Here is a 26329-nt window from a genome sequence, read left to right on the forward strand (position 1 = left end):
CTTGCTCTCCTCCTTCTTTTTAATTTTCTTCTTAAAACGAGAAGATTGTAATTGTGCTGGCTCCGTTGGGAAAATAACTTTAATATTGCAAAAAGAGCTCCGCTGTTGACTACAATGTTGTTGACATCCGTGTTTATCGTTAGCTACTTCCGCAAACAACGAGTGACGTCGTTGACCGTTGAGTACTCTTCTGCGCATACGGGTCACTTCTGGGTCATTTCACGTTCACACAGGAGATCACAAAAGGTTGCATTTAATTGGAAATGTGAACGGCCTTGCAAAAAAACAAATTTTTTAAAAAAATCGGAATTGAGCATTAAGCCCTGCAGTGTGAACATAGCCTAAATGTTTCGGGTGAAACTAAATATTTAGCTAATATGCAAATTCAAAATGCCAGAAGTGCCAAAATAAAAGCTCGATGAGGTCAGTGTCTGTGCATCGTGTCAAATAAGGAACGAATAAAAATCATATCATCCGAGGAAATTGACTCTTGGACATGGACTATCGTGATAATGACTACTGTATTTTCCGGACTAGAAGTCACATTTTTTTCATAGTTTGGCTGGTCCTGCGACTTATCTATCAAAATTAATTTGACATGAACCAAGAGAAAACATGACCGTCTACAGCCGCGAGAGGACGCTCTATGATGCTCAATGCTCCTGTAGCCTAGAGAAGGGTCTGTCTGCAGACTGCAAGACAGGTGCCTAACTTGAGGTGGGTGTAACTTGATGAGAGAGGCGTAACTTGAAGTTGTCCAAATCACACAGAACCACACGAGATGTCAAAACGAGATTTTGTCGGGCTGCGTTCGAAACCGCATACCCTTTAATTAGGCACTTAATTTCAATACAAACTAATTTAACGTGCGATAAAAGAATACATACTCTACAGCCTGAATGCTTATTTGTGTATGAAGCATTAATGCGATTTGGATATCATCATCCGCTATGTTGATCATGTAATCTACAAAGTTAAAACGAGCGTAAAAACATCAAAAAGATATGAGTGACAGGTTTAATGAATGTATTTGTAAGTATTTTGATAATGAAGATTGTAGTATAGCCAATACTGTTAATTTAAGTTTTTATATTTTTAACTCCACTAATGTGATTTTTTTTTTATAGAATCAGAAAACCCAAAATCGTTATCTCTAGAATATTTTTTCAATTATTTTATGTGATTTTTTTTTTCTTGTATAGGATCTCATATGATGAACACGTTGAATTTTTATTTACTGTTTTATGGCGTTATGATTGTTATTGTTAAATACAACCATCTTACCCTGATCTTTTATGTTATAAATTTGGCAATAATAATAAAAAAGAGGTACAGGTGCACTAGCACTTCACAGCATCACTAACTTAACAGTCCAGTCCAGTTTCTCTCAGCGACTCTACAATGTCTGCACACGTCGAACAGCTGCTCGAAGATCTCACCTTTGGAGAAGACTGATGATTTTATACTCTAAAAATGTAAGTATTACTACTCAAAAATGAAGATTACCCCATAATGAATTGCATCCTTTGCCCACCCCAACACTTACATGCAATAATAATGATAAACGCCAACCAATAATTATATAAATTTTTTTCCTTAAAATTACATTTTAGTAAAAGAAGCAAAATGTATTTTCTGTCGTGACATAGCTATACATGAATATACACTAATGCAGTTGATGTGAATGCATCAGTTTTCAGTCACGCAATTAATACACGAATAGATAAAATATTTATATTTACTTATTTATATTATAAATACTTATATTTATTTACTGACAACAAGAAACATGTTTAAATGATTAAAAGAATGTATAAATGTTAGCATCCCAATAAATGCATACATGTACAAGTCAACAACACATGAAACAAAGCTTCATTCAAACTTACTGTTCTAACAATCATGTATTTACAGATGCTGAACCCCACATCTTACTATCATCTCAACACAACTGTTCTGATTCTGCTGCTGCGCTGTGCTTCACAGTCTCACTCTTCTCAATGGGGATGTCGTTGAGCAACAGGATGAGGAAGACCATGATGTCGGCTCTCTGAACCTCACAACCTTGAAGCGAGAGCAGAAGAACACGTGCAGGACAATCTGACTGCTGCTGTGTCTGCTCCAAACAATCGTGTGCCTGCTCTCCATGAGCACCACTATCTTTAAAAATTTACACAGAGTTTACAAGTACATGCATTAATTTATTATTTTTCTAGAGGGCTTAACCACTGAACTGGTTCAAAACCAGCAGTATGTCTGTGAGCACGGCTCTTTTCTCCAGGTGGATCAGAGGATTGTAGGCCCCTGTAATAAGAGCACTGTCAATGACTTCAGATAAAAGCTCAATCACATTTTGACACTAGCCTACTCTTCAAATACAGTTTCTCCAAACGAGTTTATTATTTTAGGTACCATATTTTCCGGACTATAAGTCGCACCTGAGTATAAGTCGCACTAGTCCAAAAATATGTCATGATGAGGGAAAAAACATATATAAGTCACACTGGACTATAAGTCGCATTTATTTAGAACCAAGCACCAAGAGAAAACATTACCGTCTACAGCCGCGAGAGGGCGCTCTATGCTGCTCAGTGTAGGCTACAGGAGCACTGAGCAGTATAAAGCGCCCTCTCGCGAATGTAGACGGTAATGTTTTCTCTTGGTTCATTTCTCTCGGTTCATGTCAAATTAATTTTGACTATATAAGTCGCAGGACCAGCCAAACTATGAAAAAAGTGTGACTTCTAGTCCGGAAAATACGGTAGTCATTATCACGATAATCCATGTCCAAGAGTCAATTTCTTCGGATGAGATGGTTTTTATTCGTTACTTATTTGACACGATGCTATAAACACACACTGACCTCATCGAGCTTTTATTTTGGCACTTCCGGCATTTTGAATTTGCATATTAGCTAAATATTTAGTTTCAACCGAAACATTTAGATTCAACATTTAGATTTAGATTTAACATTTAGATTTAACATTTAGATTTAGATTTAACATTTATATTTAGATTTAACATTTAGATTTAGATTTAACATTTAAATTTAACATTTAGATTTAAATTTAAATTTAACATTTAGATTTAAATTTAAATTTAACATTTAGATTTAGATTTAACATTTACATTTTACATTTACATTTAGATTTAACATTTAGATTTAGATTTAACATTTAGATTTAGATTTAACATTTAGATTTAGATTTAGCATTTAGATTTAACATTTAGGTGTAACATTTAATATTTATATTTAACTATTTAAAATCTCTAAGTTGACAAATATTGTTGTAAATGTGCTAAAAAGTGACCGTCAAAAATTCTTACCAGTTTTTAAACATTGTTTGAAGCTAAATGTGACAAAATGTTGCTGTTATTTTCAGCGTGAGCCGCTTTACAAAGGGCGCCCCATAATGAATGTGTGTGATGTACGGGCATGATAAATGATCGTCACTTCTTCTGCCCAAACTTTGTCAGCCTGTGGGTCATTTGGTTTATTGTAAAACGATTGCACTGATTTGCATGTTTCTTGATGATGCGCTTTTTTCTGTGGTACTCACATGCACCATGTCACTTCACGTCGCATTCTCCACCATGTCCCACAGAAAAACTGCTTTTGCATAAAATGCAAAAAGCTATCTCTGCTTCACCATCTACAGGTCTTAACCAAGATTATGTTGCAGTCCATTCGCTATTAAAAGTGCATCTTCTCTTTTTCGTGGCCACACTGACCATGGCTGCTTAACCTGACAGAACAACGTGCGCGTGAGATTGTTGAGGAGGCGTTCGTGCACCAGTCAACAGTTTGATTGACGTACGACTCAGCCTATCGACTAACGCTTTTATTGCTCTCCTCTGAACTATTGTACATAAGTTAACAGTACGCCTATGGACGTATCCATGTATTTATTAGGCAGGGTCGAATGAAAAAGCGGGACAGATGCTCAATTTGCGTGAGGCTGGACAAAGGGTAAAATTGCTGTACAGTACAACAAAGCGGGACAGGTGGTCACTCTATTTGCGCCAGTTATTAAGCCAATAAAGTGTAGGCCTATGTATTTCAAAATTGTGTCTAGTACTATATAAATTACAAAGGTATTTCAAACGACCCGACCGACCGCGACCCGAATATCATTAAAAATATTTTTGGATGACTCGTATCGCGGGGAACCGTATTTCGGATCAACCCGCGCATCACTGCTGTGTACATCAGAGGGAACAGGTGACATTACTAAAGATGATGCTCCCTTGCTGGCATTCCAGACTCCATGGCATTCTGGGACTGTCATATAATCTGCCTAGATGCGTGTTTGTTTTTCTTTCCCTCTCCAGCAATCTAAACATGACAGTAATTCATCTTCTCCCAGCATGCAGCTGATGATAGGGCTGTAAAGAGTATATGTACAGGTACCAGTATCTAGAGTTAAGTTCATCTGATATGATCTGTCTTTTTTTTTTCATTTGCATGCTTTTGCCTCCCTTTTCATTTTCTTTTATGTTGATTGCATAAATTATTAGTATACTAACATAAAAGCAATACATTGCTAATCTATGACTATAGGACACTGACGGAAATATGTAAAAAGATATGTTAGGTCTCTGTGTAACATAAAGCCTGTGAAACTAGATAAACTGATAACACAAGTGAAAAGTAAAAATACCTTGACTTGACTTAGAGCTTGATTTGAAGAACAAAATATTTAAAATTCTGAAAGGTGAATGTGCAACTTAATAGGTGGCAGGTAAATGGCAATCTAGTTTTTTTTTTTTACTCATTTTCTCAAGCAAGAGGCAAGCCAAGGTAACCGGGCCTTTCAGTTCAGCTGTTCACCGTACTCATCCTAGCCATCAGCACTGAACTATATTTACCAGCTTCCTGGGTTACACAAGCCTGCCAAAGGGTGTGCACAAACCCTCAACCCCTTCCTCTGTCCTCCGGATAAGCCGGGTTCTCTGTCACTGCCATAGAAAACACACAAAATGCTTGGTACCACTGTGAGAGCAAACAAGGGGAGGGTCACATGTGAGCCCTGGACGACAGCAGCCCTCCAGACTATTCTCGGTAACTGGAATGTACACAGCGACCTCATGGCAAACTCCAAACTTGAGACCTTGGGTCTTTCTCCATGTCACTTTTGACTGTGTCGTCTTTGAGAGAGAAATCCGGGAGAAATGTATTTGCTTTTATCCTGTTGAACTGTGCCTCATTCGTCATCAAATTGAGTGTAAAGAACAAACAGGTGAGTTTAAATATATATGAAACAGGATTTAATTGAGGAAATGCTTTATTGTACAGATTGTGAATTCTGACAGAGCATTTACTTTTAAAAAGTAGTTTACCACTTCTGAATTGTCCTGCTAATGCAGTGCAAGTTTGTAATAATTCTAATAAGTAGTAACATGTTATGATCTAGCAAAATTACATAGTCAAGATAGTGAAATCCTTATTTACTGAGATTTTCTTACGGCAGTTGTCGTTACCGTCATTTTCACAACTGCACTGGCGACTGAGAGTTTGCTGTCTATTTTAAATAAGTGCTACTGAAATATGATATGGTATCTTTTGTCTTTGGGGAATACTTTCAGCCTTGTTGTGGTGTCTCAGAAGTGTTTAATAATAAGAAAGAAAAAAAAAACAATTAGCATCCCAAAATAGACGTCAGACAGGCCCATGTGATCTGGAGTGAAATAAAATCAGTAGCTGTCTCTGGGGTGATTAGACGACTTAGCGTTGATAATAGCTCCATGAAATGTCCTCGTCTAAATAGTTAGGCTGTCAAGGGCAAAACTACTGAGGGGATCAGAAACAGCTGGCAAGTGATACAACGGCGTTGATAAACTTAGCTTTGAAAGGGAAATGTAGCCTAGTTCTGCACATGGAAGCATTAAAATGATTTAAGGGACACTGGAATAGAACGCTGTGACCTGACACTAAACATCAGGGGTGATAAAACAGAGAGGGAGAAAGGGAGGAAAGTTTGTGTGGTGGCCATGACAACAGCAAACCATAACTTCACCTTATTCACAAGTGAATGAACAGTAATTTGCCAGTAAATTCTCAATCCTTTCCCTTTGCAGCATGGCTAGTACATCAGAGATCTTTCCATTCAAGGACCAAGAGCTCCCCGCTCACCTCCTGTTTCAGTTGAACATACTGAGACAGGAGCAGATATTCACCGATGTGATCTTGTGCACCGAAGACAAAGAGATCCCATGCCACAGGAACGTCTTGGTTTCTAGCAGCCCGTACTTCCGGGCCATGTTCTGCAGCAACTTCCGGGAGAGCAGCCAGGCTAGAGTGGACCTGAAAGGCATCGCATCGGAGGTCATCGAATGTGTTGTGGATTACATCTATACTGGTACCATCATCATCACCATGGAGCTGGTGCTGCCCCTGATGCAGGCGGCCTCCATGCTGCATTACGGGAGGCTCTTTGAGGCCTGCTCCACCTTCCTACAGGAACAGCTCAATCCGGAAAACTGCCTGAGCATGATCCGCCTCTCAGAGATCCTTCATTGCGAAAGCCTCAAAGAGAGAGCCAAAGAAATGGCTGTGCGGTGTTTCTCGGACGTAGCTGCTTCTGAGGACTTCTGCGAACTCTCTCTTCCTGAGCTTATGTGCTACCTGGAGGACGACCGACTGTGCGCGGAGGAAGAGCAGGTTTTTGAGACGTTACTTGCTTGGATCCACCATGACCCCTTTTCACGGCGAGGAGCCATTCATGACCTCTTTAAGAAGGTCCGGTTGCGGTACATCCATCCGACGTACCTCTTCCAGTTTATCGCCAACGATCCGCTCGTCCAGTCCTCTACGCTGTGCACCGAGATTATTGAGTCTGTGCGACGTCTGATGTTTTCCGTAAGCGCCAAATGCACTCAAGAGCTGAAGCCTCTTTGGACCACGCCACGCCGTTACACCTGCCGGGAGACTCTGGTGGTGGTTGGAGGCCGCAAGAACAATGAACAGACATCTCGAGAGGCGCTTCTCTATGACGAACGGACACAACGGTGGCAATGGCTCGCCAAACTACCTCTGCGACTTTACAAGGCGGCGTACGTGTGTATTCACAGTATTCTGTACGTGGTTGGTGGCCTCAGCCTAAGTCTGGTATCTGAAGACAGTGCAGTTAGCTCCACAGTTTATACTCTCTCATTGAAGACCAACCAGTGGAGGACTGCTGAGCCCATGCTGGAGCCACGTTACGCCCATCAGTGTGTCTCCTATCTTCACTTTATCTTCGCTCTTGGTGGAATAGGGCAGGATAAGCAGATCTCAAATATGGTGGAGCGCTACAACAGCATGTTCAATCAATGGGAGGCCATGGCGCCAATGCCCACAGCAGTCTTACACCCTGCAGTCGCAGCCAACGATCAGAGGGTTTATGTGTTTGGAGGCGAGGATTCCTTGCAGAATCCAGTGAGACAAATACAGGTAACAAATGTCAGTTAGAGAATATAACATGTGCTTCGCTCAAGGTATGATCCCACATAACAAATGCCTTTTGTCTCTCCAAGGTTTATCACATCTCCCGTAACTTGTGGTCTAGACTGGAAACCAGGACAGTGAAGAACGTCTGCGCACCTGCTGCTGTGATAGAAGACAAGATTTACATTGTTGGAGGTGGGTCAAACTGTAAGAAAGAATCTGATATTTAAAACTACGGGACTAAAAGAAAAGAACAGTTAAGTGGGTGAATAAAAAATAAATAAAAAAAGAAATACCTTTTTTTAAATATAATTTTAAGTCATCTTGCGGATGCCTTGGAAGTTTGGTGATGCCCCCTAGCTGGTGCTGCAATCCACTGATTTAATTTAGTTGACCCTTCACAAAGACCTTAGGTACTGTTGATATGTTCGACAAGCCATGCCACTCTCACACTTCACATAATGTTCTCACGGAGTAAAAAAAACAACATTGCGGAGCAAAGAGAAAATGAAAAAAGTGCCGACAGACAAGACAGAGCAGGTCACTTTTGGTATGAAACAAAGTCTTAGCCTTTACATTTTGTCACTTTTTAATGAATTCAATCAGTAAATACTATTTTGTGGCTCTTTAATGTGCAGTTCAAGCGGCATGTGAACCAATCATCTTTTCACATTTACTTACAGCAGCAAATAAACGTGAATGAACATCTGAAGGCATTTTAACTGCAGAAACGTCAATACACACCATTTTTCAAGTTTAAGTCCACTGAAGTTAATCTACTCTCCTGTCTGATTTGTTTATTGGATAAAGATTCTGCACTATGAACGGTCAGATCGCCTGTCAATCAATCTCACTGCAAAGGGCCAGTTGGATAGACTATGATTTCAGATTGAATGGTTCCACTCACTTGGCTTATATTATAATAAATAATAATGATTTTTAAAATCTAAAATTTGTTCATGAAATTACATAAATTCTACATTTTTTACTTACAAATCTAAATGTCATGAACAAATGAACTAGCAAGCTAATCGGTTCATAAATCTGACAAATGCTGTTGTCAAGATTACAGTCAAGATTAACCAGAGCATAACAAACAGAGCAGCATTCAGTAAATGTTTAGATGAAATTTAACGACATCTACGGTCAGGGGGAAATCTTGAGCCCTTTCTAGGATCACACAGTAAATCAACCATTAAACATTATGCATCATTTGAGTTGATACATTAATTATACTTCTTTATTTCCAGGATACACAAGAAGAGTGATTGCCTATGACACCAAAGCTAATAAATTTGTGAAGTGCACCAACATGAAGGAGAGAAGGATGCACCATGCAGCCACAGTCATCAATAACAAACTCTATGTGACCGGAGGACGTTTCCTCAACAGTCATGATGTCATCGAAGACTCAGACTGCTTTGAGTGCTACGACCCTAAAACAGATGTATGGACTTCTAAAGGATCGTTACCGTACAAACTGTTTGATCATGGTTCACTGTCGCTGATTTGCGTCTCCAACCGCTCCAACCCACCATGACTGCTCGGAGAACGCAACATCTCTGCTTGGGCGTCCCGTTCGCTCCCCTACTCATTAAGGGACATGAGAAATATGGGGCCACAGCTGAGACTGGAAACCATCTGAGGAAGGTTGCATTCGTTTGTGGGTTGAGTACATCTCAGCTGTGGCTTTGATGTTGATGGTATGCTGCTGGTGCTCGCCAGCATCTGTGCCGTCTTAAATCAAAAGAGATTTGAGCTGGCAACTGCAAGTGTCACAGTGGACCTCAGGGAGCGAGCCCAGGACCTCAGAGCAAAACGGCAGACTTATGCAATCTACATCTGTCCCTGCAGAACTGTGACCTGAAAATCTTCAGACAGATGTTTCTCATCATGATCTCCTTCTCTCAGAACGGCTTGAGCAGCCAAATTTTTGTCAATAGTGCCTTGTTAGCATGAATTTAATTGGAATATGACAATAATTGGATGTGACAATCTTTTTAGCCAGAGTAAAATCTACCAGCATGAGGACATGACTGTTGGATGAAGTGCTGTGGTGTGTGGTCAGTTCTATGTAATTAACGACGGCCAAAAACAAACCTAATGGATCATGAAATGCTTGATGTACCATGCACGCTAAAAGTATGTGGACACCTGCTTCTAATTAACATGGTTTACTTTTCCACTACACGCATATCTAACAGATGCATAAAATCAAGCAAACAGCCATGCAATCTGCTGAAATGAACATTTTCGGTGTATGGGGCTTTTTTCTGTTCCAGCATGACAATGAATCCATTCTGGGGTTTGGAACATGGAAATTAACTGGGGTAAACTTTTAGAGATGCACAAGGGTGATTATATTCAAATCAAATATGCTTTTTGGATTTCCAATTGCTCCATCAGCAAAATAATAATAATACAAAAATACAAATACTGTGCATATTTGTTTCACACTGAACAACAATAATTACTGTATTTGTATTACTGTAAGGGGTAGGTGTAGAAGTTAATGAAACATAATGTAGCAAATATATTTTATTCTTACTTCGCAGCTGCAGACTTTTTTGATCCACTTCAAATGTTGACTACTACATAAAAAATACTGGGTTAGTTATAGGAGAAATAGACCATTACAGTCTGTGAAAATTAATCCACAATTAATCCATACACTAATAGGGTTATGTCTGTGAACCAGATATGCTGTGTCATTTTCACAAACTGTAATTAAATGTTACCTGAAGCTGCTAGTTGTCAATTGCCTTCTGAGCCTTTTCCATGACCAAAATATATTGCTTGATTTATTTTTTTATTATTATTTTTTTTTGTCTGTTGACAAAAAGGTATGCTATATATCTGTAATAAAACTTGTTCAATGGACAATATAAACTGCATGACTAGGCTATACTGTATATAATTATAATAACAACTAATAGATACATATACATGTATACATACATACTGTGCTCCATATTATGTAAGTTACATCAGTATAGGATTTCAGTCAAATAAACCTTGTTATTAATCATTTTTCTAGTTTTTCCAAAGAAAGTGTTTTATTTTATGTATCTTGAGCATGAATGTCTTGCAAAAGGCATAAAGACAATTCATATTTTAAGAAAACTGAATAGAGATCATTAAACATAATAGGCACATTGTACACATTGTACGCGAACACACAGGTAAATGAATGAATTGTGATGTCCACATATTTTTGGCCATATATTTTATTTCTTATTTCCCCTTTGTAGCAAAAAAAAAAGAAAAAAAGAAGTAGAAAAAAAGCTTTGATGATAAAAATGAAATCATGACTTCTGAAAAAACTGGAAGTGCTTGTTAGCATTGATTTGTGTTTGCTGCATTATGTTGATCTCAAAGTGCAGTTCTTACAGTTTGAAGAGGTTGTCTTTTCCGCAAACTCCATTATCAAATAAAAACATCCCTTGACATCACTTAAGATACAAAGGAACCGTGGATAGAGATTCAGTCAAGATGTCCATTTCCTCCTAGTATTTAATGCTGCTTGAAAATGGTTTACTTAATGCCTGGTGACCTTACCTTTGATGATTAAACCAAAAATGAGGTATACAAGACGTCTCTGTTTTTCTATTGAATTGCACTACTGAATGAAAGAAATGTTGAAGGGTTTCTAAGCTATTCATTTGTAAAACAAATCGATTCAGCTTAGTTTTCGCTGCACTTTGTCATTTACAGGACACAACAAGTAAACAAATACACACTGAGCTTAACAAAGGGGCCTGACCGCAGGAGAGGCGGCATAATCGGAAGCAAAGCTGGTCTGGAGATAAAACTCACCACTAACTTTAGCCCCAAGCTTTTAGATAGCCCTCCAGTAGCTTGCCCTTGACAACTGTTGTCTTGGGAAACATCAATCAGACTGCAGGACAGGCTTATTTTGCCACTATCATCTCAGTATACAGTCCACTCTCACAGACTCAAACCTATTAAGATCATTTCAGCCGGAATGTGTTTGTTTGCCAATAAGTCGGCATGATCTATGTAATTAGGCCTTTTGAAAAATGTCTTAAGAAGTTTATTAATATGTGGTGTTTGAAGTGGTTTGAAATATTTAGACTTTGAAATGAAAGAAAACAGCTCATAAAAATCTGTATTTTATAAATAAGCTAATATTTGTACTAAATTTTTCACAAACATTTTACAATAACCACCATGTTCTGCTCATGTAATGGAGAAGGAGTCACAACCAGGGTCGAAGTACAACATGAAGCAGTAGCCTATGTCACATTTAGAAAGTGGTTTGTTGCCCTCTACAGTTGTGTTTACCACACAACATGTGAAGGAAAAAAAATGTACTATATTAATGTTTATTTATTTATTTTGTTCAAAATTACTTTACTTTTAAAGAGAGATTCCCTGACGATTTTCAACCGTCATCTGAAAATACATCTCTTTCGCCACTATTTGACTTCTTCCTTAAAAAAAAATAGAAAAACCTTTGTTTTCTCCTTTCTTTAATATTTGTATTTATTTTTAACAATGCTTGAAATTTGGTATGAACAGTGTATGGGTATTTCGAGAAATTCCTGTGTCTGTTTGTCTCTGAATCGCTCGATCTATTCCTCAATTATAAGTCGCAGTGGATAAAAGCGTCTGCTCAATTAATAGATTTAAATCTAAATGTAAATGATACATAACCGTTTAAGAAATGCTGAATTTGCCAGAAGTTTTAGTCAGCTGTTGAAAAAGTGATGTTTTTCTGCCCTCTAGTGGAGAATTGCAGTTCTGTCTCTTTCCCACTAGGTTGGGAAAAACATTCACTTGTTTTAACCAGTCAAATGTCAAAATCATAAGTAAAAATCTTTAGTATTTTTATTTATTTTTTCAAATCCAAACGTCCAAAAACCCGTACAGGTCTCAGGTTAGACGCCATATTGAATTTAACGCAGGTAAAAACGAGATTATGAGGGATAGACTACACTACAGTCTTTATCAAAGTACTAGACTACGTAATTTTCAAAGCTCACAAGTTAAAACTCAAAACTTTTGTGATCTGAATAATATATCTGTTGTTAAATAACAGTGCATTCCATTAAACACACTGTAACATAAACTGGTCTATTCAAGTTTGTCACTTGAATGTGGCTATTATTAAAGGCTACATATTAAGCAATGAATATGTTGAGAAGTTTGCATTATTTTGAAGCTAAAAGGTATCTCATATCATTTGCAAATAATAATAAATTGTCGGTGTCATCAACATCCTCACAGATTATATGATAGGCCTTTTTTATGGCTCATTGGGTAATCTAATTTAAATGTTTTAATCCCTAGTAGTGTTATATTCATGATAAATGTAAGCACAATTTTCTCCATTGGCACGTCTATGCAGATCTGAGGAGGAATGTGTAATAAAATAAAATACAATTTCAAATATTCAAATTTGATGCTTTATTTATTGGCAATTCGGTTCTTATTAAAAAAAGCATAGACATCATCATGCACACCGATCTTCAGAGGAAGGCAGTACAGTCAGTTTTGCACAAAACAAAAGAACAGGCCTGTATACCATTGCAGTGCATGTCTATTTATAAGTGTGTGTATTAAACTTTTTTTATTTATTTTTTTAATTAAGGACAAACAGAAACAATCCTTCCAAAAACCCTGATATGACTTCAGTACCTTCATATTTAAAGTCTCCTGGGGTGTTGCATTGCACAAAACAGTAATTAATAATACATTATAAATTAATTTACAAAGTTTTAAGACGTCAAATAAATGTGCAGCTGAAAAATAATTAAATATTTTTAGTTGTCGAGTGAACATGAAAAGAAAGCAACATTTGACACTGAAAAATAAAATAATAATCATTATTAATCATAAATCATAACTTTATAACAATAGAGCCTATTTTAATAGATAAGTGGATCAGATGAGATTCGGATATACAGCATGTACATAAACATAACCTACAAAAGTCATTTCACCATATAAAAGAGAGAACTAGCTTCCCCTTTGGGCCGTCACCATCTCCGGTAAATGTTATTGACTATGTACATCAGGTCCAAGACACGTATTGCTCAGAATGTGGAGATTTGTTTGGCACAGCCGATCACTCCTTTAAGAAACACTAAAGCTCTTAAAAAAACACTTCTTGACCCTCATCTTTGACTAAAATCTCAAAAACACTGCCATCAGACAGGAAAAATATATTTATCTGTAAGTACTTTCATTTTTGGACGCATTCGTTTGGACAATGTCACAATCACAGCAGCAGTTTTAACAAACAATAAGAAAAAACATTTGGTAAGACATGATCTTGAATGGTTGCAGACGCTGAATAAATCTACAGTCTCTTGGTCTTACAGCAATCGACTAGTACTTCCTAAAAGGGGAAAATAAGTCTGTGTGCCTATTGGATGCCTATTTACATTTAGGCTGAGCATTCAGCAACTATTTACATACGATTGAGCTCCATTGAAAAATGTACATTCAGGCCTTGTGCCTTTCAGTGATCAAAGCAGCCTTGCCATAACTTTTTTTTACACCGTCATTTCATTCTGGGTAAGCTGGTCAAAGTAAATTTAAAGTGTATTAAACTACATTCCAAAGCTTTTCCTGAGAAGGCTGGTGCTTAAGGACTCATGCTGGAAGAGGGACGGCTTTATTCCTTCACCTCTGGCACTTTTTAAATAGAAAAGAAGTGGTTTTGGAGGAATGTTACAAAGCTAACAAAAGAGGCCGTATTTTTCATACAGTATGTAACATAAGCGCATTTCCGCCTGGCACCTTCATGACCAACGGGAGAATTTTAATAGAAGGACCACACTGTGACTGTGCCAAACACTTTGGATCCTAAACCTCTTTGATAGTCCGTTCTGAGGGTTTGTAGTTGGAAGAACTGGTGTTGGGCATGTAGACGGAGTGGGTCCTGCGGGGCGGACGGGCACGTTTGGTGCTCAGGTTGCGCCTGCTGTTGCTGATGATGTCGTTGATGAACTTCTTGCAGTCCACGCAGACCTCCATGGTGCTCCAGTCCTCTGTGAACTGCTCTGGCAGCTCCAGCTCGTCTCTGGAGGACGAGCACTCAGCGTGCTTTGAGGATCTGAGAGAGGAATCGTCACAAGAAATAATCTTACTGACAGATCCAAAGTTCACTAACTTTTTTGTCAGCTGAACCCTATAGGACCCAATTTGATTTGAAGTTAATATTTCAATAATTTAAATGACACAATTAAATGACAAAAAAAAAAGATAAATGACAAACAGAAAAAAAATCTAAAATTAAAATGAAAACAGAAAATACAAAAATAAAAACAGATTAAAATGATGAAATTCATTTTCTTAATCTCAATGATAGTAAAATAACACTGGCTCCAACAATTGAGCTTTTAACATTTCAAATTCAAGCTTTTATTCTGCCGCAATTCTGGTGGAATGTTAGAAATGAGTCCCAGTTGTTTATTTGAATGTTAATGTTTAATGCTCTCAAACGCTCTGCAGCTCCCTTATGAATCCTGGTACAAACGACACAGGCTCTCTCATCATTTGTGAAGCTCACCTGGACATGGTGCGCTGAAGGCTGTGACGCTTGTGGCTAGATGTGGAGGGGGGCTTCTCTGTGGCGACTGACGCTGCAGACTCCTTTTTGGGCAGGATGCTGGGGCCCAGAGAGGAGATGGGCAGGCTGGCATGAGGCTTAGACGGCAACTTTATCTGACATGAGAGCGTATGAGGTCATTAGCAAAGTGAAAAAACCCACTACTGCTTAAAAATCTGGGGTCAATCAGATTTATTTTTAAAGAAATTAATACTTTAATTAAGCAAGGATGCATTGAATCGATCAAAAGTCAGTGTTTATAGTGTTACAAAAGATTTCGATTTCAAATGAAAGCAGCACTATTTTCAACATTGATAATAATGATAAAAGGAGCAGCAAGTCAGCACATTAGAATGATTTCTGAAGGACCATGTGACTTTTAAATTGTGATAATACTTACTGTTTTACTGTATTTTTGATCAAATACAACCTTAGTGAACATAAGATAAGGACGTAACATTTACCTTCTTACAGCACTGTGAACAAACGGGCCTGTGAGAAGAAAAGAAGAACAAATATGATTCCACTGCACATCACTTTCTTCATTTAAAGTCTGAAATGAAAAGCTCCGCCCACCTCTTACAGAACTGGCAGGTGTAGGACCAGGTGAAGAGCGAGAACTTCCTTGTCCGACATGAGAAGCAAAGCTGAGAGGAAGGGTTACACAATGAAACATGTGCATACACACTTGCATACACCTAGCTTGCTCAAACCCTAGTGAGCTGCCTATATAGACAGCATTTTTAGGCATCATGTACTCCAAACAAGAAGACGATCCCAAAACATACACTTGGACTAATGTATATCGAATGGGCAATGAATGTGAAGAGTAAATTTACCTTTCCTTTCTTCAGTGCGTTATAGACGTCTTTATACTGCTGGAACTTCTCCAGCTCGGCTTTAACCAGAACCTGTCTGATATGCATCACCTCCTCCACGGTCAAAGTCAGGCACTCGACGGGGTAGCAGAACTCCTCCTGAAACAAACATATTACATTCACAAACATGCCCAAGTGTACACGGCATATTTAAACATGCCATGCTGTCACACCCGAGAACCAAGGGATGGAAAAACCATTACATGCTAGATCAACACAATGGTTACACCTTCTGCCAAACAAAACCCACAACACAATGGCAATGGAGACAGAGCTGAACATTTAATTCTTTAACGAGGAATGGTAAACTGTCCGTTTATGTTGTTATGCAAGTTTCACCTCTACAGGGCAGGTCTTGTATGCAAAATTTGCATGTAAGGATGAATAGAAGTGTTCATGCTCTGTGCTAAAACAATGCATGGCGCCACAGGATTAGTCCTTGCACACAAATAAACAAACTTTAAAGATCATACTGATTCAAGCACACATAAAAGCCAATACATGTCTCTAATTCTTACCTTCAACCACCTTAACTATGTTTTAAAAAGATAAATCATGTCTTGTGAACTACAGAATAAGAGACTCATATTGGCTTTTATGCCCCTTTGTCACCCAGTGTTAGTGTCAGTAATATGTAGTTTGATGGGACGTACCGCGCGACCGCTGCCTAGTGCGTGAGCCTGACCAAAGAAAACAACATTGGATTTTTTGGGGGCATTTGGTGGAAAATAACTGCTTTATAGTTTCATTTACAATAACAAAAAGTGTCACTGATAATCCCTAAATATTATACAAATAGGTAAATATTTACATTTACAATATTTCCAAATATTTATAGGTAAATAAAAGTTGTAAAAAATATTCTAAAGGGACAAAAAAATCTAAGATAGCATAAAACAAGAAACCAGAAAAAGGAAAAAAGTTCACTGAAAATTATTTTACAAGAGCAAGGAATGTCTTTAATTGTATTAATGATAAATTATAAAAAGAAAAAAATGAAGCATCACTCTCCATTGGTATTTCAAATACTAAACTAAACTAAACTAAACAAAGCTAAGATAAGCTAAACTAAACTAAGCTAAGCTAAGCTAAGCTAAGCTAAGCTAAGCTAAACTAAACTAAGCTAAACTAAGCTAAGCTAAATTAAGCTAAGCTAAACTAAACTAAACTAAACTAAACTAAACTAAACTAAACCAAACCAATCTAATCTTAACTAAATTAAACTAAACTAAGCTAAAATAAGCTAAGCTAAACTAAGCTAAGATAAGCTAAACTAAACTAAACTAAACTAAACTAAACTAAACTAAGCTAAGCTAAATTAAGCAAAGCAAAGCAAAGCTAAACTAAGCTAAACTAAACTAAACTAAGCTAAGCTAAGCTAAGCTAAGCTAAACTAAACTAAACTAAACTAATCCAATCTAATCTAAACTAAGTTAAACTAAACTAAACTAAACTAAGCTAAGCTAAACTAAGTTAAACTAAACTAAACTAAACTATATTTAGATATCTAAATATAACAAACACTAAGCCGATATTTAAAAAATGTAAAAAGCTCAGACAAAACTATTTTAAAAAAGCATACTGGATATCTTTAACTGAATTGATAAATTATAAATTAAAAAATAATGAATTAGAAAATGAGACATAAAATATAATGTAATATAATTAGTGCTTTCAAACGATTAATCATGATTAATCGCATTCAAAATAAGTATTTCTTTACATAATATACGTGTGTGTACTGTGTATATTTATTTTGTATACAAATACACACACATACAGAATATTTTTAGAAAATATTTACATGTATATATTTATATTTGTATAATTTAAATTAAACTAAACTATATTAAATTAAAAAAAATCTTAAATATATACATGCATGTGTGTGTGTGTTTATATACACATAATAAATATACACAGCACACACAAATAACATGTAAAGAATTTTTTTTATTTTGGATGTGATTATTGTTTGAAGGCACTAAATATAATATAATAAATATAACTATTATTATTTAGTAAATTTGACCTGCTATCTCTGCACTATTCCGTACTTATTAAACCTTCTTATCTAAATCTTACTTATCTAAATCTAACATTGTTTGAATGATGCACATAACTTGTGCATTATTCAAAAGGAGGAAGTTTGTTGAGCGAATCGGTTTTTCCGTTCGATCATAAACCATTCTGACGACGTATAACTGAAGTGATTTAAATGTGGGCCATTTCCTTCAGCAGCTTTCCCGACTGGCCATGAAACATTGTGCAACACACACATGAAGCAACTGCCCTGCTGGAAGACGAATAAAGCCACTGCAGACGAAACAGTGATGAAATGACTCCTCCAACATAATGTAACCAAATCTGTGAACATGAGAATGTAGAATATGGTGTCCTTTACCTTGTTGTCCGCAGAGAGCTTCAGTGTAAGGCAGGAAAGAAAGCAGAGCGGTTACAGCTCTCTATCTATACTGCAATAAAACTACAGTATCACTCACTATCTAGAAGCGTTTAACAATCATTTTCCTGTAAATGCTCTGTGATTATTTCATTTACAACCGTTCAAAGACCTCAGAGGTTTTGCAATCGACATTGGTCTTGCCTAAAATGACTGAAGCTGATCAAATAAAGTCAGCATGGCTAAATCGGAAGTAGTCGGTTCTTCATAAAACAAGCTTCATGTAAGATTTAGTCAAAAATAAGCTGTAAAAAAAGATATACAAGTCATTATTCATTAAAAAATGTGCATGACTTTAAAAATTGCTGTATGCCACAGATCAGTCTTTGATTTGGTTTGTGAACTGAAGAAGTTCTACTTTATCTCTCTGTCTCTCCACACTAAAGACCTGCAGTGCTGCAGCACTAGCCAGAATCCTGAGAATCTAATTATACTTATATAAGACTCAGGACAGATAAGTGTGACCACAGCCTGCAGCCAATTGACTGCTCAACACTAAATTACCCTCATTTACTGTCCCGGGATTTGTTCAACAAGAAAAAACAACTCTGTAGGCAGAAGCATGGAGCTAAAGGTAGGGTTTGTTGCAGTTACCAGAGATCTGGAGCTCTGGCGAGACGGAGGCAGGAAAGGCCGCACGCTGGTGGGGTCTTCTTTCTCTATGGAGTGCCTCCTCTGAGGAGCGAAGCGTTTGTCAGGTTGAGGGGTGAAAGATATGGGCAGGAACTGCGGAGGAGCTGGGAGAAGACAAAAATTGAGGTGAAAAAGAACTGTCAGTCACTGACAGGTTTTTGTTGGACTGTGAATAAAAAGTTCTGGATATTTCAAGACGGGTCTTACTTTTTTCGGCCATGACGGACTCTGGAGACGTGTCCTCAACCAGTGAGGCCGAAACGCTAGAGCTGCTGTCAGACTTCCGAGTGCTTTGTTCCTCCTACAGGAGGAAAAAGAGATGTTAACAATCATATTTTGAACATTTTGGCAATGCTTTTGCAACACAGAAGATATAAAACCCACTCACATCCGAGTCGGAGCTATCAAGCTCGGCCAGCGTAGGCGCTTTGAGCAACCTCTTTCTCTGGGACAGCGGCTGACCTCCAGATACACCGTTTACGGGGCTCCGAGCTGGAGACGTGCCATTGGCCAGGGACAGTGTGCTGATGGCCAACTTTCGGTGTCCGTCAGGGATGTCTGTGTGTGTGTGGACAATATGGATATAATCAGACACCAATCAGGAGAGCAAAGAAAACTATGCTTCGTTTACACTGCACCTGACTACAAACTGTTTTACAAGTCTACAGAAATTGATTACAGACTATTCAAACTGGAACTGTTGAAATCAGATCTTCTTGTTTTTTTATACTAGTTGACACAGTAACGAATAAAGCATCAACATGATGCTAAGAAACGTTCCTCTGCAACAGCTGAAGACTTTCCAAAGTGGAAAGTGAGGACAGAAACTGGAGGTTTTGTATATCATGGCATCTGGTTACTGTATTTACACATTCATGGATATACTATGAAAGAAATGGTTCCCTCACTTGTTTTAAGTGACTACATAGCAAATGTGAATTTGAATTAGTGAATGCAGACACAGCTAGTAAAACAACACATTTCTTAAATGACTAGAAAATAAATTTCAAATCCAATCTGACCGTTCAGGCTCAAATAATCTACTTTCTGTTGGATTTCAAATCTCATATCTATTGTGGTTTGAACTTTGAAATCAGATGTAGACTACAACTGAACAGATTGGAGTTGTATACATCCAAACAATAATGGCTTTCCTGAACATGCCATATCATAAATTATTCCGATTATGCACGGCAGTATATAGTGATGAAATTACATAACACTGTTGTCCACAGCAATGAAAACTATAATTCACTAAATCAAGTCAATAGAAGTTTAAATAAGCTATTATTCAAAAGTTTCTTATACTGCAAATAAATAAAAAACAATTGTGAAATATAATAATTTATAATTTATGGTATATATAATCGAAGATATTTTGACATTTTATTTATTCCTGTGATGACAAAGTTGAATTTTCATCATCATTACTCCAGTCTTCAGTGTCACATGATCCTTCAGAAATCATTCTAATATACTGACAGAATTCCATTTATCATCATCAATGTTGAAAATGTCTGAGCTGCTTAATATTTTCATGAAAACATGATTTTTTTAAAGAATAGAAAGTAAAAAGTGCTGCTTTTTAAATATTTTACTATTTGAAAATATTTAGCAACATTAGTAACGTTACAAACTTTAATGTATCCTGAATAAAAGTATTAATTCAAACATTTGAACTGTAGTGTAAAATCTCTTTTGCATAACACCCTAAAAACTCTCATTCAGACTTAAACTACATATGCGATGTATGAAAATTTCGCATAACTAATAGAATCCAATCCAAACATTTAGGAAAATAAAGATCGATATACTAGATACTGATCACTTCTATATTAAGAAAACAAATGTACTAAGTTGAAAAGCAATATTCCTGGTCAGTTGAGGTTCAAATGAAATATTTATAGAACTTAGATGGACAATGTTTAAAAATAAACATTGCAGCACATTAAATATTGATGCCTGCAGACCCAGAGTTACATAACCCTTCTTAAACTAGACTAATCCTCAGTCAGAAATTAATTCTGCGAGTTCTGCTGCTCACTCACACAGTTTGTGTTTGATTCATACTCAAGCTCTCAAAACCAAGGCATTTCTCTCACACGGGGCTCGGGGGCATGAGGGAGCGATGTGAAAGTCATGATTGCGTCAGGAATACTTTACCTGAGCTTCGGAACAAGTCCTGTGGGGTGCTCATACTTTTGCCTGCGCCTAGAAAGGAACATATTCTTCAATATGATCCCAAGAGCACAAACAGGCCTTTCAATACCTGACATTCACACAGTGAGCCAATATACGAGTGTGACACCAGCACACAGAAGCACAAGCGCAGTGCAGCCACACAGAAGCAGCAGGACAGGGGATTTGTGGGATTTGGAGGTGGAAGGACCAGTGCGGTTTAGTAGCAGGAGGACATACAGAGGAAAGTCCAGGGCAAGCAGTCATACAGGAGGCTAACAGCTACTACTTTACATTAAAAACTATAAATCTTAATGTATGACTTATTTAATACAACACAAGGGAAAGCAAAGGAAATACTGTCTGACACTGATTAAATCTGCATTACTTCTCATTGAATGAAAGCTGAGCTGGCTCTCAGCCATGTCTTCAACTCTCGCTGGAGATGAATTACTTTAAGTTGTTGCAAATTGCTGTCAGTGTGAACATACCTAAAATAAAGGGTTTTAAAACTTGGCATCAAATTAAATATGGTATATAATATGACCAAAGTCTATTAGGCATCTTCTGGTCATTAAGAATTACAATAGGAACCAATTCATGACAGTTTAAGTCCATAATCCATTTTACGGTCTCTTCCATTCACAGACCACAGCAAATCTTATCCAACCAATCTTAACAACCATCACTATATGTATTAACGTTAGCTACGAACATGGAAGGGCATCTACAGTTGAATGGATTTGACCGAAAGTCATTGCTCATAGAAAAAATTATAAAATTTTGGATTTACCCTCTTGATTTGAATGTTTTTATATGAATGTGGCTTACCTGGTTATCTGTAAACCTACTGGAATAACTGATATAATAGCTAGATTTTATGCAAGCTATCCTGAAACTGGAACACAGTACACAATTTTCAAAATCTGAATATATTTTAAAAAATGTATTCTCTGTTTTCATTTTTAGCAATTTTGTCTTGTCCTTTTGTCACTGTATACATTATATTTCTATTTAGCATTTATTTCATTTTTGCACTTTAATTTCAGGTTTTTTTTTACGTTTAGTTTTTCCATTTCAAAACTGATGTTTTATTTCATTGAATTCTATCTTTTTTTTAATTATATATTTTGCTCAGTTAGCAGTTAACAGTGCAAAAGGTTGTGGGTTCGATTCCCAGGGAACACATGTTAGGTAAAAAATGTTGGCCTGAATGCACTGTAAGTCGCTTGGGATAAAAGCATCTGCTAAATGAATAAATTTAATTTTATTTTTTTTAATTTAGTTCCTTTGAACTTCCTATTTATTTATTTATTTATTTAAATAATTTAATTATGTTTTAATACAACAGAAAACTAATCTAACACTATTTTTAACAATAACTACACTCTCTCCGACAGGTTGGAATAGTCTGAAGCTAAAAAAAAATCTAAGTCTTTGCCCATCATATACTACACAATTTCTATAAATCCGTCAATTCTGACAGTCCAAAATCTCCACTGTTGGATCGTCCAGACCAAAAATCAGTCCAAAAGTTCTAACCCAAACTATGTAAGTAATGTCTGAAGAATTCAATCCACCGACAAGCAGTCTTGTCAATGTAAGAGGGATTTCTTCAAGACTTGAGGCACTGCTTTGTCCCCTTCCTCCTCTATGGACTAACAGGTTCAATGTCACGACCCCACCAGCAGAGGAGCGTGACATGAGGGTAGGAGTCACTACAGCGGTCTGGCACAAACACAGAAGCCACAGGGTCAGTGAGCTGACAGCGGTGAAGCCACAATGAATCTTTACCTGATGAGTCAAAACTGACTGACATGCTAAGTGGGCGCATTACTGTGAGAAAGAGGCAAAGGTTATGAATGAAGAGAGAGGGGGGAGAAGATAAATAAAGCCATGGGTTAAAACAAGACATTAAACGTTAATGCATTTAATGTTAGATATAAAGAATGCTGCTCTTCATCTATAAACAAGAACACAATTTGACAATTAAGCAGCCAGAAAACAGTTAATTTCTTTTAGGATCAAGAAAGAATAAATGTTATTTTTATCATTGCATACTGAACAACCACAATCCAGCACAGGCAAAACTGGCAAAGCTACAGTACAATACACATTACAAAAGGTAGGACTGATGAAGCTTTCTGTCAACATATAATGTATATCACATTTACACAAACAATGGAATACAATTAACGTTTTATACTACTTTAGGTAGTATAAACGAAAAATGTATTTATTTATAATGTTAGAAAATAAATAAATATAGTAAATATTTATATAGTAAATAGTAAAGTCCAACTACTCACATAATACATACAATAGATATTTACGTTAATCTCCTTTAAGTTTTAAAGGTTTATAGACTGTAGACACGGTGTCTTTTTAGGCAGCTGGAGGAAACAACAGACTCTTTTCATCACACAAACTGATATACGGTACATACTGTACATGCAAACCTTAAGCTTTATTAAGTCTGCTGTAACTGATTCAAATCTGGAACATTTATTCAACATTGATCACATTCAGTCTGATGTAATGATTGCCAGATTTGTCCTTGTGTAACTATACAATCATCCACACAAACAGGCTAGAGGTCTTTATGTACAAGTGCACATTCAACTTTAAACCTCATAATCTTTAACTATTGAATCCTACGGCAAAATACCACGGTGAGACCAAATCTCAAGACAAATCCACTATTAAGACTATGTACCTTCTCTATGACCTTGTAAATGTCAATGGCTTTGATGTACAGTACAAGAATCAAATGGCGTGTAACAATGTGGATGTATGTTTTTAAAAACATACAGTATCAATCCAAGGTGAGTAATGTAATTGGAGATTTACAGTTGTAAATAAAATGGGCGGTGCAGAGTTAGAGACACAGGGCTGTACTACAGACACTGTTAGCGAACAAATGGTTGAGTGTAGCACAAGCAGCCATGCATGAGACTGACACACTGTCACACACCTGCACTGCTGTCTGACACGACCTGAGGTCAATCTCTGACACACACTCACCTTCTTCTACATGACTGACATGCTTGATATATAGGTTAACTAACACAACATGAAGCTGGCTTTAAGTGTAAATATAAGCTATTTAAAATAAACAATGTACACTGAATATGAACAGAATGCATTTGTAAAAATATCTGTGCACAGAATAATAAACACATGGACAAGGTGTCTATGCAGTGTTAAAGTAAACACTAGCAGTCAAAAACTTGGACATACTTTAACAATTTGGTTCAATTTGATTAAAATGTTTATCAAGATGAAAATGTTTGTGCTTAATCTTTTAGAAATCTTTTTACTTAAGATTTTCTTTACAAATAATATAATAACAATGATTATTATTATTGTACAATGATAACAAAAAGTGTAAAACAACAAAAACAATAATAATAAGTAATTAGTATTCTTTTTAGGAGTACTATGATTATAAACAATTTATAATTATGTGCAATATTATCCACATTTAAAACTTACAAATCTTTTGATTATGCATAAATGTTTATTCTTATGTCTAATCTTTAAAAAAAAATGTGCCTACATAAGATTTCAAAAATATTATTATTATTATTAATTGCTATTATTAAGTATTATTTTACAAATCAAAGAATAATAATAATTATTATTATTATTATTATTATTATTATTATTATTATTATTATTATTATTATTATTATATATATATATATATATATATATATTATATATATATATATATATATATATATATATTCCCAGCTTACGTTTTTAGTTAAATGATGTGCATGAATGAATAAGAGTCTGTGCGTTTATGAGAGCAAGTGTGATAAAGTGAACTAACCGAGTCGACTCCTACGGATCATATCAGGTGAGACGGGCCTGAGCTTTCTCTCCGACCGGATCTCTTCCAGGATACGCTCATGAAGACTGGGAGGTCTTGGAGGATGAGGCTTTAGTTTACGAGCAGAAACCTTAAAGCACATTCAAACATACACATGCACAGTAATTAACAGGTTTGTGTTACTTGGTGACATTTGTATTAATTGATCTGCATCATTTTAAAGATACTCCAGCTCACATATGACCAAAGCTAAGCGTGTTTGTGTATGCTCTCGTGCTCACAGGATTCAGTGGAGGTCTGGAGCGAATGAACTCCAGAATGACCTCGTGAGCGCTCTTCTTTAACCTCGGAGGAATGTCACCATTGACCTACAGCAGGAAGAAGGCACAGCGGGGGTCAAATCTTAGATATGCTTCCAGTGAACTAAAACCTAAAGTCTGTGTATTTTGAAAGAAAACAAAGGACGCATTTAAAGGTGTGTCCTCTCTAAAGAATGCATCAAAATAATATCAGCTATTGTCCATGCATTAATAACCGAAGCCAAAGGTGTGGTAGGTGAACAAAAACTGACCTATTACCTCACTCTATTCAATCTGGGCTATCATGTAAGGTGTTGACTCTGACGTAGCATCTCTCTGAAAGTTTTGCAACTTTATATGTCTATTTCTAAACCGTAACCTCAAGCCATCTTGATTTACTGATTTCAGTGTCATTCACTTGATCCAGTTCAACCCTATAAAGCTTTTTCTACCCTGCAGCTTCAGAAATAAGCCTGCTTTATTTCTGATAAGCAAAGTAAACATTGTTGTGGTTTATGCTCTCTGCAACAAACAGCAATAAAGGTCAATTGCGATGTGCGACTGTACTGCTGGTACAAAGGGAAAAATGACTCATGCTTTTATGCTCGTGGAGAAATTCAAAAATAGATTTTGATCATAGATGCTGACGTGACCCAGGATTCATTTATACCATGACTTTGCGAAGTTTGTAGCGTTTGGAGCGGATGTCGTCCATGAGCATCTCATAAGGCGTGAGCTGGAACTCGATGGGTAGAGGGTTATACTGACGCTCCTGGACCTTCTTCAGCTTCACACCGTGTCTCAGGTCCCTCATCACCTGCACCCAAAACCGTGCCTGTGGAAAATATACACAATACATAATAAGCCATGGCTTATGACTGTCCTGAACCAACAGCACAGTCTGAATGCATTCAGCACCGTTATGCTCAGGGGAACTGCTCTCACCCAGTCAGCATTCTGCAACTCATTCAAGTCTTTGACTGGCTCCTCGGTTTCTCCTTCCATCTTCTGCAAATTCTGAAAAAGAGAAAGATTTA

General features: G+C 36.8%; 2 protein-coding genes across 7 annotated transcripts in view; one reads left to right on the forward strand and one right to left on the reverse strand.

The window, feature by feature from the left end:
• The first annotated feature begins 4812 nt into the window (after positions 1–4812).
• klhl38a (kelch-like family member 38a) lies at positions 4813–11017 on the forward strand. The gene is made up of 4 exons (XM_059556544.1): positions 4813–5240; positions 6079–7432; positions 7516–7621; positions 8677–11017. Exons 2-4 carry the CDS (start codon positions 6080–6082, stop codon positions 8964–8966), a joined length of 1749 nt encoding a protein of 582 aa, XP_059412527.1. The 5' UTR covers positions 4813–5240; position 6079; the 3' UTR covers positions 8967–11017.
• A 1824-nt stretch (positions 11018–12841) lies between these two features.
• The window catches only part of LOC132145476 (protein spire homolog 1), a 46316-nt gene continuing 32828 nt past the window's right edge, over positions 12842–26329 (reverse strand). Inside the window, exons 5-20 of one of the 6 annotated variants that reach the window (XM_059556545.1) lie at positions 26238–26309; positions 25963–26127; positions 25275–25361; positions 24994–25123; positions 22950–22991; positions 21141–21188; positions 19366–19535; positions 19185–19278; positions 18939–19081; positions 18288–18305; positions 16537–16563; positions 15845–15982; positions 15582–15652; positions 15470–15497; positions 14967–15121; positions 12842–14510 (exon numbers count right to left, since the gene is read on the reverse strand). In XM_059556545.1, the coding sequence (XP_059412528.1) occupies positions 14261–14510; positions 14967–15121; positions 15470–15497; positions 15582–15652; positions 15845–15982; positions 16537–16563; positions 18288–18305; positions 18939–19081; positions 19185–19278; positions 19366–19535; positions 21141–21188; positions 22950–22991; positions 24994–25123; positions 25275–25361; positions 25963–26127; positions 26238–26309 (1638 nt within the window). In that variant the 3' untranslated portion in view covers positions 12842–14260. The remainder of the gene's footprint in view (positions 14511–14966; positions 15122–15469; positions 15498–15581; positions 15653–15844; positions 15983–16536; positions 16564–18287; positions 18306–18938; positions 19082–19184; positions 19279–19365; positions 19536–21140; positions 21189–22949; positions 22992–24993; positions 25124–25274; positions 25362–25962; positions 26128–26237; positions 26310–26329) is intronic. The other 5 variants (XM_059556546.1, XM_059556548.1, XM_059556547.1 and 2 more) reach the window with 5 other exon arrangements.

The sequence above is a fragment of the Carassius carassius genome, chromosome 8 (assembly GCF_963082965.1).
Source record: "Carassius carassius chromosome 8, fCarCar2.1, whole genome shotgun sequence".
In the NCBI taxonomy this organism is placed as follows: domain Eukaryota; kingdom Metazoa; phylum Chordata; class Actinopteri; order Cypriniformes; family Cyprinidae; genus Carassius; species Carassius carassius.

What these genes read in the sequence shown, in the direction of transcription:
- klhl38a (XM_059556544.1), top strand. Translation starts at nt 6,080, where the DNA reads ATGGCTAGTACATCAGAGATCTTTCCATTCAAGGACCAAGAGCTCCCC. An exon ending in ATCCAGTGAGACAAATACAG is followed by an intron (nt 7,433 to 7,515) that starts GTAACAAATGTC and finishes TGTCTCTCCAAG; the next exon opens with GTTTATCACATCTCCCGTAA. An exon ending in CAAGATTTACATTGTTGGAG is followed by an intron (nt 7,622 to 8,676) that starts GTGGGTCAAACT and finishes CTTTATTTCCAG; the next exon opens with GATACACAAGAAGAGTGATT.